The sequence below is a fragment of the Danio rerio genome, chromosome 2 (assembly GCF_049306965.1).
Source record: "Danio rerio strain Tuebingen ecotype United States chromosome 2, GRCz12tu, whole genome shotgun sequence".
Lineage (NCBI taxonomy): Eukaryota > Metazoa > Chordata > Actinopteri > Cypriniformes > Danionidae > Danio > Danio rerio.
The window spans coordinates 40836931-40848876 of record NC_133177.1 but is presented as its reverse complement, the minus strand read 5'-3'; the positions used below and the strand labels follow the sequence as shown (position 1 = coordinate 40848876).

Below are 11946 nucleotides of genomic sequence, written 5' to 3'. Positions count from 1 at the left end.
TTATATTTTCCAAAACAACTAGCCATAGAGTTAAAGGATCAATCTATCAATCAAAATGTCAATCTGTAAACATTTTTTATATTTTAAATGAGGAAAATAAGCATGTGGATGTGACCAAAGAAGTTAGCGAGTTTACAGTATACAGTATGAATTAAACTGCATAACCCAAAAGAATCAAAAGGATAAGAGTTAACACACTATAGAACAAAAACAATTTATTTTATTTTATTTTACATTTTTTGCATTTATAAGGGAAAAAAGCTGTTATGGATGTGACGGATGTGAAATTTCCACTCATGTGATTTTGGTAAATCACATATAATAGTTTGAAAACATTAACAGATACATGTTTGAGTATTTTAAAGCACTGTAAAATACTTCCACAAAAAACGCAAAAAATGGTTTCAATATTTTTGCGAAAACCTAGTTTTTTCATGGAATTGCTCTGCTTCTTTCTTGGGGTTTTATGTATCTTTTTTATTATTGCATTATTATTTTTTTATGGTTTTTTTTTGTTCTTTATTTTGTTTATCTAATGTCTCTCTTTTACTGTATTCTTTATAGTTGTGATCTCAAACTCAACTCCTGGAGGGTCGCAGCTCCAACCACCTCTAACTCCAACACCTTGATTAGTTGGATCAGATGTGTTTGATTAGGTTTGGAGCAAAACTATGCAGAGCTGCAGCCCTCCAGAAATTGAGTTTGAGACACATGCAGTTTCTTGGAACTAATACAAAAAATAATAAATAAATAAATACATACATTTTTATTCACAATTATCATTTTTGTCAAGTGTCTTCACATGTAGCGTTCAAATAAAAGTATACGCAATATAAACAAAAATTGAATAACCATCTCATGTAGAAGACAACCCCACGGATCAAACAGATATAGATAAAACCAAAAGTGGCCACTTTATTCAGACAACACATATTTTAGATTATCTAATAATGGTATATATAATCAGAGACACCAAAGCTGGACTTTTTACATAATGACTTTATTTACAAATACAGTACTCATTTTGTTCAAAGTGGCACGGCACAGTGGTTAGCACTGTCGCCTCGGAGTAAGAAGGTCGCTGGTTTGAGCCTCAGCTGGGCCAGTTGGCATTTCTGTGTGGAGTTCTCCCCTTGAATGTTTGGGTTTCCTCCAGCTGCTCCCTCAGTCCAAAGACATGCACTATCCGCTTGTTAAGTGTGACGTCACGCGAAGCGGCTTCCGGGTCCAAGCACTCTATTCAACTGAATGGGGAGATTCATGAAATGGTAATAATAAACGTTTACAAAGCGATTTAATGCTTTCGAAAATCACGATCTCAATATATAGGTCCATGCCTAATATCCAATAGCCAGAAAGTGATTCATTTGTTTTTATAAATTGTAAAATTTTTGGTATTTGTTATGCAGCAAGCCCAGAGATTGTTGTGTACACTATGACTTTATATAAAATTAACTTTAATGTGTGATAGGAATAAAAATTTCTCCTCTCAAATGAATGGCGGCTTGGACCCGGAAACAGTATACATACAGTATACATATACATACAAGCGGATAAGTGAATTAGATAAACAAAATTGGCTGTAGTGTATAAGTGTGTATGTAAATGAGTGTGTATGGGTGTTTTCCAGTAATGGGTTGTGGCTGAAAGGGCATCTGCTGCGTAAAGCATATGCTAGAATTATTGACGGTTCATTTCACTGTGTCAACCCCTGATAAATAAGGGACTATGTCAAAAAAAAAATGAATGAATGAATTAAATGTTTTTATCTTTTTATGTACAAGCAAGTTTTAGTTTATTTATATTCTTAATTTAACATTTTAAGAAGTATATCACACTTGTATACATAAAAGATTCCCGATCCTGTACAGTTATAGATTGATCACTGGGATCCAGCGATTTCCTTTAAAGCAGAAGTAAGATCTGGGTACTGAAACTCAAAGCCAGAGTCAAGAGTCTTCTTGGGCAGCACTTTCTGTCCCTGTGTGAGGATAACGGCTCGCTCTGAACCCAGGCAGACATCCAAGAAAAAGCCAGGCACAGGGAAGATAGTAGGTCTTTTCAAAACCCTCCCCAATTCTTTAGTGAATTCAAAATTGGTATTCAATGCAGGCGCGACTCCATTAAAAACATCTGGCTCTGTTGAAGGTGGATCCTCTCGGGGCTCTAAGGCATGGGCAATGATGCCAGCCAGGTCTGAAACATGGATCCACGGGAAGGGCTGTCGTCCTGAGCCAAGCGTCCCACCCAGACCAAGCCAGAAGGGAATCAACATCTGTTTCATGGCACCACCATCACGCCCTAACACTGCACCTGAAGAGGTTAGAGGAAGAACATACAGTACATAAATACACAACCGTTCAAAAGTCTGGGTTTACAAAAGATATGGGTTCAACATAAATGTTTTTTATGCTCACAAAGACTGCATTTAAGTGATCACACATCCTTTAAAATAGTATTAATGTTAAATATTACGGCAATTTAGAATGAGTTTGATTTCAAATTGAACTCATTTCTGTGATATATAATGTACTGTTTAAAGTGTGTTCAGAAATGGCAATACAATCAGCATTCTTTAAAAAACTAGAAGGCAGTGTTCATTTCGTCAGCGAAAACAAGTAGTGTAGCCCTAAATACATTTCTGGAGATAGTAAATTATGTAGCCAGAGCTATGTATGGCTGCATTTTGTCTTTAAAACAAGCGCTACAGGAGGTATGACGTCGTTTTATTTCTCGCTTACCAGCTGACCGCTTACCTCTGTATGGACGGCTTTTGCTGTTACTGTTATTGTTGCTGTTACTGTTTGCGCAGAAGCTCGACATGTTTGTCGGCAGAATTGAGACGCAGAGAGGAGTTGACCGTAACAACAAGGTTTGAGTCTGGAGAAGAATGGTACCAGAAAGCGGGTAAAACAAAAACAAAAGCTAAAAACTAAAACAAACAAGTAAATAACAGGGTGAGAATGGGGTAGAATCTGAAAACGTAGTAAAAATTAGGGGGCTTTACTTTTTCTGGATTGTTTTTGAAAACACTGTGGTTAGGTTTAGGGAAGGAGGAGGGTGGGGGAATTAGTCAGTCGATCAGTCAACAGCAGCCTCTGGTGAATTTGCGATAACAAAAACTGCAAAAAAATAAAAAAGTAGCTCCTGGGACGTATTTTGCTCTCTCCAGAAATGTGTAAAGCGGTATGTAATCAGAATGAGCATGGGTTGAAAAAATGTTCATCGACGACCTGTTTGTACATGATTTTGTATTTCGAGATGAAGAAGGAAAAATATGGATATTATCAGATACTAACAGAGCTCATCAACATGTGATTTTGTTGACAAAAAACAACAAAACTGCTATTAAATATGTTTGTATCTGAAGGCAGCTGTGGCCTCTCACATGACAGCAGGGAAAAGTACAGCCAATCACAATATTCATATGTTGTTGGGGCCTTTGGACTCGAGGATTGATGTAATTTAACCCTTTCTGCATATCTAGGTTAATATTGACAGCATGATTTTTTTTAAAGTGAATTAAATTATTGGTGGGGACATTTCGATATATTTTATAGCATATTTGGTGTAATTTTTTGAAAATATTACTGATCTAAAAATGTCAGTAGTGTATAATAATAATAATAATAAAAATAATAAATATATTAGCCGTAGGTGTCAGGGTTCTGCCACTCTGGTCTTTGTAAATTCTTGTTTTGGTAGCAGAGCTCTGACACTACCCATGTCCGGTCCTGTTTCTGTCTCTGTGTGCGCGCGCACCGTCAAGGGTGTACGCAGAGTGTGCGCGATGCCGCTTGATGTGGCCGCGCACGCACTGCGTCCGTCAGACGCTTGCGCTCTTGTACTAGTGTCTGTGTTTTCGTCTGTCAGCAGCGTGGTGTTTCATTCCCAGCGTCTCAGTCTTGTTGGTTTCGGTTTTGGTCGGCGCTGGGATGAAGCATGCACGCTGCGTGTGTGAGTGCACGGTGAGTGTTTTCATTCATCGTGTGCTCGTGTCTTGCGTCTTTTGTCAAAGCACGTGGCTCGGTGTTTACATTGTGGTCACGTGCTTTTGTCGTGTGCTTCAGTGTTGTGTTGTGTTATGTGAGCGCATGGCTTGTATTGTCTCTCTGTGTCATGCGCTCTCCCGTCTATTGTCTAGTCCCTCCCTCCTTGTTTACTCAATATTAGTTTGTCATGTTCACCTGTGTGTCAATTTACTTTTTGCTTTATAATCCCCCTCATGTTTTCAGTCTTTTGCCAGTTCGTCGTCGATAGTTTCCTGTCTTGTTGTGTCCAGCCCTGTCTTGTCCTGCCAGTCTAGTCAAGTTTGTTTGTTCGTTTATTTGTTTTATTAGAGTTTTCCCCCTCGGGGTTGTTTGTTTTGCCTTTTTGTTTTTATTTTATTCTTAATAAACACCCATTATTTGCTGCACCTGAGTCCTCGCTCCTTTTTCCCCTCACCGAACGTGACAGTAGGCCCTTTTAGGCCCATTTACACTAAAATCAATAGTTGTATAAATGTTCACATCATGCAGTTTATCACCTGCCACATTAAATGCTTAAGCTCTATAATTATGCATCATTCATCAGTGGGAAAAAAAAAATTCTGAAAATGATACCAACTGCATTATACTGTATTTAGTCATTATCGTTATTTCTATATTTCAAGGAATTTCTACAACTATATGTTTATTGTTTTCGTTCTTTATATGAAAGGGCAGTTTTTTTTTATCAGTTACATTTCAGGTGACATTTTTCACACTGCCAAGACATGCGTTTAGATTGACCTGGTCTGACGATCACTTGTCTTGTTTTCTTGGCACTTTCTTCAGGAAGTTGTCCTGCACCTTCCCACTCTTTCACCAGTCCAGACAGGAAGTCAAACGGAGTCCATTTGCTCTCCTCAGTGTAATGGGTTTGAAGACTAGGTTTATAACACGCTAAAGACAAAATCAGAGATAAGCTGGATGAAATATCTTCCTTATAAACTCACAATTTAGGCACAATTACATAAATCGCTGTCAATAGAAAGCACTTTGTGTTTATGGGATTATTATACTTGAACAAAATCAGCTATTGTGCATTTCTGAAGTGTGCTACACACAGGTGAGTGGGCCTGACAAACCACCTATTGACCTTATTCTAAAATGTGGAAGTGCGCCTGTTTTCACGATTGTTTTAGAACTTCCGATTCAGTCGCCTATGGGAGAAATGACTAGGAATAATAATCGGCAGAAAACGGTCAAACTGCTTGCTCTACATACAAATGTTTGCATGACTATATAGACCAAGTAGAATAATAAAATAAGGAAATATCAGTTTGCAACACCAAACAGCGAAACGAGCCGTTTTTAATGTCTAAAAATTAATGTAAGTGAATGAGACCGGAAGCCTCGAGCCAAAAAGATTCAAATTGCTGCGGCCGCTCGTCGGCGAAGAATAAGGTGAATAGAAACACTCTTCTCTCTCCATATGCACCAGACACTTTACTTAAACATCTTAAGGTCTCCATAAGAAAAACAATGTTTACCTGTGAATGTACACTGTATTGTACACTTGTTTTTTTCTTTTGCACAGTATATTGCACAATATTGTTCTGTCTTATGTACTTGTATAGCACTTGTATAGACCTTTTTCATGGCTGCTGCATGGAGGGCGCCATAGCGACCAGCGTCTTCCGGTAGAATATTAAAAACTTCCGTTTACAGAGTGTGCAACTGGTAATTTGCGCTCCGAAAATGGGTTTCAATAACGTTTTTTAATGGATAACAAAGTGTTTTTGTGACACACAACTTAGAAATGTGTCTGTTAAAGCCGTTATAATCTGTCACATGTGGTTCAAGCGCGTCAGAAATATGAGAAAAACGTTCTACTAGTTCACGTGTCTGCCGTCAGAAATACCAGTGTGTGTGTGTGCGTTCCCGGCCTGTCAGCTGTTAGCTCAGTGGCTCTTTAACACACACACAGAGAGAGAGAGAGAGAGAGAGAGAGAGAGAGAGAGAGAGCAAACCAGAGTACTGGCATGAAACTTAACAGGTATGAAAGTTGTGCAATTTACAAAAATGACCAATAAAGTCTGTTATTTATACTCTGCTGGCTGATTTGCTGTTCATTCTTATCGTGAGCCGTTTGTGTTTTATTTTGTGTGTTGTATTCACCACGGTTTGTGTTTTTCTGTCATTTCGAAATGACACTAGCCTATATTTTCACGTTGTAACAGTTATTAAATCAGTGTGTCAGTGGCACAGTACAGGCTACGTGTGTGTGTCAAACATTTTGGTGAACTACATTTGTTTGGGCTGGTTATATATTTGAAATAAAGAGAAAATGTTGACTTTAGCGATGACGAGGCTTCATTTAAACTGCAGAAGATGCCATCTGACAACGAAAGGAAAATGCCTCACAGCAGCTGTTTTCCATCCTATTAGATCGCATTTCTTTAAATGATCAGTCCAGGAGATGGTGCTGATGGACAACAGTATTAGTTCAAAGAGGATAAAAGCAGGTAAAATAGATTAAAACTATCGTTTCAAAGCTGTCAAAATGTGACTGTTTACACGCATTAGCTGCCGACCGGAAGTTCTTCGCATTCTCCTTGCGCATACACGCAAAGCATAATGGGTAATTTTGCTTTCCAAGAAAAAGGTCTATAGTCTGTCTTAGGTTGTCTGTATAATTTAGGTATTTATATATGTAGTTAGTAGTTAGCATACTTAGATTACTGTTCCAGATGTTAGTTATGTATAGATTTAGAATAGCTCTTACATCCAGTGTTGTTTTCATATTTATAATTATGTTGATTTATGTAGCACCGTGGTCCTGTGAGACACGACATTTAATCTCACTGTATGTCCACACATGTAGCAGAATGACTAAAAAGCTCAACTCGACTTGAAACTCAATACTGACAGATGTTAAAGGTATTATTCTGCATTATGTGCAATAACATTTCTTATTTACCTACTCCAGTGACGAGAACCCATGACTGTGGTGGAGCAGGTGATGCAGCAATGGCATGGGTGAGAATTCTGGTTGTGTTTACTCGGCTGGAGAACAGATCATTTTTGTAACTCTCATTCCACCTAGATTGTTAAATGCAAAAGATTGAACAATTATATTAATATAAACATGTTAAAGGAAACATCGCTGACTCTATCAGTGATAATATTCTACTATTTTTACATCACTGATGTATGATAACAAAATTATTCCTCACCATCTCAGAGGGTTCATAATATTCTCCCCAGCTAGATTTACAGCACCCTCACACGGTGGGAGGCCTCTGGACTCTACATCGCTCTGTGATCATGAATAAAGAAGGAGTCAAAGTTATCTAAATTAAAAAATCATAATTTACTTAACACTTTCGTTATTGTTGTTCTAATCTCCACATTTAAACTTAGGGAAGCAGGTTTAGGAATGATTTTTACCTGGGTTTTATTTTTACTTTTATGAAACATGTTAGGTGGTTCTGTGGCGACCCCTGATGAATAAAAGGACTAAGCCGAAGGAAAATAAATTAATGAATTCATGAATGAATTTTTGATAACCAACAACAGACAATCACATTTCTCATTCCTGTGCTTTGGACAATCATCAAAATATCATGCATTGTATATAAATACAATAAAAATGCATTTAAAATAAATTAAGCGCTTAATTGGAAAAATCTATTCCGGAAAAACTAAAGAAGTTGGCAATATTAATGTCATGTACTGCGCAAGAGCCTTTGTGTAAACATTTTTTGAATTGCTAACCCTTCAAATAATTAATACTTTCACTAGATCAAAAAAGTAATAAACAAAAAAGCTTAATTCTACGGTGGCTGAGAGAGCTTAAGGTGCTGCAATTTGAGAAAACACATGCAATTACAAAAACACCAGCAAATTAAGAAACAATCTTCATCAGTTTGACAGCACATGTGTTGCAAATTCTCACAACACAAACAACTGAAGAAACACGCTGCATTTTGTCAATATCCACGTAACACAACAGAAATCTTTCAAGGGGACGCAAAAACCTGACAGACCTTGCTAAAATATGGATGTGTTATTATGCCGTGACTGTTGCTCAGTGAAGTTGTTGGTGGTCTTTTAAAGGTAAGGTTTTTTTATTTTTATTTTTTTTATTTGTTTGTTTCAAACAGATAAATTATACATAAAAATTCTCTAACAAAAAATACATCACAACATGGCCGAAATAAAGCAGGATGAAGCACAAGCTTATTATTTTCCCAGCCCATTTCCACACACATCATTCGTCTATTACCTTAACTTATTTCATCTTTTACTTATCTCTTCCTTTTACATGAGACATATTTACCCTTTTGCCATCTTTGACATATTATGTTTGATTCCATTTTTACATTTACCCCCCCCTCTCTAAAAAAATTTGTATTGCACAGTCATTAGGTGACATTTTATCATACCTTTCTTATTTATTCTTTTTTATTTTCTGATTACATGATTCCATTGTCTTTTGTAAATTATTAGCATAAATAAACTGATCATTACATGTGAAACTGTGTTTTAATAGTATGCAGTGCGTTTAGTAACTGCAGCACGTTTCTTCAGTTGCTTGTGTTGTGAGAATTTGCAACACACGTGCTGTCAAACTGATTAAGATTGCTTGTTAATCTGCTGGTGTTTTTGTAATTGCATGCGTTTTCTTAAATTGCAGCTATCGTGGCCAATGCATAATACCATATATAAATGCATTAGTACAAAAGAAACAAAGAAGCAAAAAATTATTAAAATAATTGAATAATTTAAAAAAATAAAAAAAAATACAAAAAGGTTTAGTTTTTAAAATATGCTTAATTTGAAAGATAAGTTACATTTAAACCAATTGTAAACATGTTATCAAATAAATGTAACAAATGAGAAACAAACTGATTTATTATATTAATCATTGTTTTCAGTATATGATTCAGATTACAATAAGTGAACAAATCTGACATACAAGACCATTCATTATTATTACTATGTTACTACTATGTAATGTATCAACCTTACTTTGTTGCTTAGAATTGATACATTTGTTTGCATCGGTAAACTTTAATGCATATCAAGTTAGGTCTTACCCATGTTATTTTTCCTGGACCGGGTTGCCTGGATATAAGTGTAATTTCATGACCTTTGCTTTTTAACAAACGTGTCAGTTCACGTCCCACAAACCCCGTGCCTCCACCTAGTGAAAGTGAAAAGTGTAAATAAAAAAAAAATCATTAATTTTACATTTATTGCAGCCCGCGCATGTGTTCTTTAAACGCGCATGCGCTGCTAGAACACTTACAAAACATTACCTAAAAATCAAAACTAAGCTCGTATTTATCCAGTAACGAATAAGGACCCAGCCATATGATAGTAACAATAGCACATACAATCAAAGAGGGTGACAAGATATTTAAAATAATAATATGCTTTAATGTAGCAGATCTGTATTATATTCAAAGAGGCTAGTATTACACACACTGACATTCAGTATGAGATGTATATGTTACGCTGTCATGCAACAATAACGCGAAAAGAAATACAAATGATGTACCTATTACAACTCTCATTGTTTGTCCGTTTAAACCCCGACAACTTGCAGAAATCCACTTCTTTTACATGTTCCTGCGTGCGAAGGTTAAACCAATGAGAATGTCACATGTTCACCACGTGAGCTCCATAAACCAGAGCGTAACCGTAGCCATCTTGAGAAGGGCAGCAGGTCAGATTTCTACAGAAAACATTACATTATGTACATTATTACATAACGTTACCAACTGCGAATGTAATATTTTAATTATGATCTAATAAGCTATACATACTCTATTAACACACGTCGTTTTAAATTCTCTTTCAATACAACAATAATTTATTAATTTCATTAATATTTTAACAAAAAAAGCATTTAAAACGTAATACGTATTTTGACGTTTTTTAAACTATAATATCAATATCATATAATATCAAAAGCTTTTCTATAATTCACATCAAGTCATAATTAAACGAGTCTTAACCAGTTAATAATAATGCTAATAAATGTGGGTGCAGCAACCGGAAGCGTTTTTCCCTGTAGAAACACGTGGTTTATTAGTAGATAAATACGGCCCCATGCCGCTCTTACATCCTTTCTGCTCGTAACGCTCAACGGCGTTGTAACGTTTTCAAGTAGCCTAGTGATAAAAATATATATATTTTTTTCTTTGCATCCACGTTTTTGTTTTAATATTTATTTTAATAACTTGTTAGTGTTGAGATATACATTCCAACTTCAAGCGTTTAAAGGACGTGGATCACCTTTTTTGTTTGTTTACCGCAGTTTTTTTTACTTGCCATCAAGCTTCCACATAATCTTCCCGCTTCGGTAAACGCATGTAGGCTCTAACTAAAGGGTGTTTTCAGTCATACCAGTGTGAAATGGACGCACCAGATATTTTTCGGTAAGTTTATCTGTTTATTCACATTACTACTCGATACTGAAACGCGTTTTAACGAAAATTTAAATTGGCAGGTGCATCTGCTTCTAACTACATCCAGATGCCCGAGTCTGTATCTTTGCTGTAAAGATTTAACGTTAGCCCGAACTGCCTCTGCTCAAACCAGACATGATGATTTCGCAGTCCGTGTTTCACCTGAAGTCTAATGATTACAGCCCTACTGCACTGACTGGTTGAAGCAGCGGAATAAAGCCTGTTTTAGGTTTTCTTTCTCGCAACATTTCCCTAATTTCCTATGTTTGTGTATCTTCTTTACAGGAACCCACGTTTTGCAAATGGAGGTGAGCTGAAGTCACGTGTTTCCTCGTGCATTTGGACTGCTTGTTAGTTCGTGTTTCTGTTCGCCAGTAATGTGGTCAGGTTGTTTCTAAAAATTGAGCTATAGTTGGTTTTATATTAGCACATTCGTTTTTTTAACTGACAACCTGACTTTTTTTGGTTTTTTTTGTTTTTCAAGCTACTTTTAATAATTGGTCTTAAATCGCATGCAAATGATTAAGTCAACATTTGATTGACTGAACGTGTACTTTGATAGTCATTGCCTGCTAATGTTTTCCCCATCTAGAATTTGTAAATTTTTCTGAAAATATACTAAAAGTCTAAATGAACGTAAAACCAGCTTTAATGTTTTTAAAAAGCGTTTTAGCCTTCATAATTCTGCAGGAACATGTGTATTATGAGAGGTTTTGTATTGAATGGATCTTTTTCTTTTTTTTTTTTACAAAAAAAGTATTTATTTTTTTTATTAATCGTGTATTAGTTTGTGGTAAACTTCATTTGTTGAATTTTTTATTTAATTTTTTTAAGTAGTAAGTTTCTTATAATATTGGTTATTTGACTTGCCATATTCACATTTTACTACTGAATAACGAAGTTTTATTAAACTAACTTGAATCACAATTGTGTAGACTCGTCCATTTGTTGCATTTTTTTTCTTGGTCTCTGCTTGGAAGACAAATGTAAGCTGATTGTCACAAATGATTTGAAACCGCTTCAATAAATGTACATTGATTCGATTCATTTCATGGTATACATTTTTATAAATTGTGGATTTTAATTTGCTTGCAAAAACGTTTATTTAGGATCAGTGTTGGTGGTAACATCACAAGTAACGAGAGTTGCGTAGAGTTACTTCTAATTTAAAGTGATGCATTTTAAAAAGTAATTAAGTTGCTAACTAGTTACTTTAGATTTAAGTTTTTTTTTTTTTTTTTTTTTTTTTTTAATTCCTGGAATCTCATTGAGAATTTGCTCCCTGTTAGAGCTGACAAAATCCAATATGGCAAAGCCTTATATTTCTGTGATGGAAGTATTTTCATTATTTTGAACACATCAAAGAAAAGAGGATTCTCAATGGACAGTGATTTTACTGAACTAAGACATTGCAGAAGTAGCAAACATTGCTTTCAACTTAAAGTAACTCAAAATTGTAATGCAATATTTAAAAATAACTTTCTCCAACATCCTTTAAGGAA

General features: G+C 35.7%; 1 protein-coding gene and 1 long non-coding RNA gene across 2 annotated transcripts; one reads left to right on the top strand and one right to left on the bottom strand.

Moving 5' to 3' along the window:
• Positions 1 to 909: 909 nt before the first annotated feature.
• Positions 910 to 9598, bottom strand: sdr39u1 (short chain dehydrogenase/reductase family 39U, member 1; the record flags this gene model as incomplete). Its single annotated transcript, NM_001076578.1, is given in 7 exon segments — positions 910 to 1186; positions 1556 to 2307; positions 4773 to 4925; positions 6946 to 7067; positions 7202 to 7284; positions 9068 to 9174; positions 9532 to 9598. Coding segments are annotated over 6 exon segments (906 nt in total). The 5' UTR covers positions 9548 to 9598.
• Positions 9599 to 10101: 503 nt separating this feature from the next.
• On the top strand, positions 10102 to 11485 carry LOC101882378 (uncharacterized). The gene is made up of 2 exons (XR_224761.6): positions 10102 to 10414; positions 10730 to 11485. It is a non-coding gene; the product is annotated as an uncharacterized lncRNA (long non-coding RNA).
• Positions 11486 to 11946: the final 461 nt, after the last annotated feature.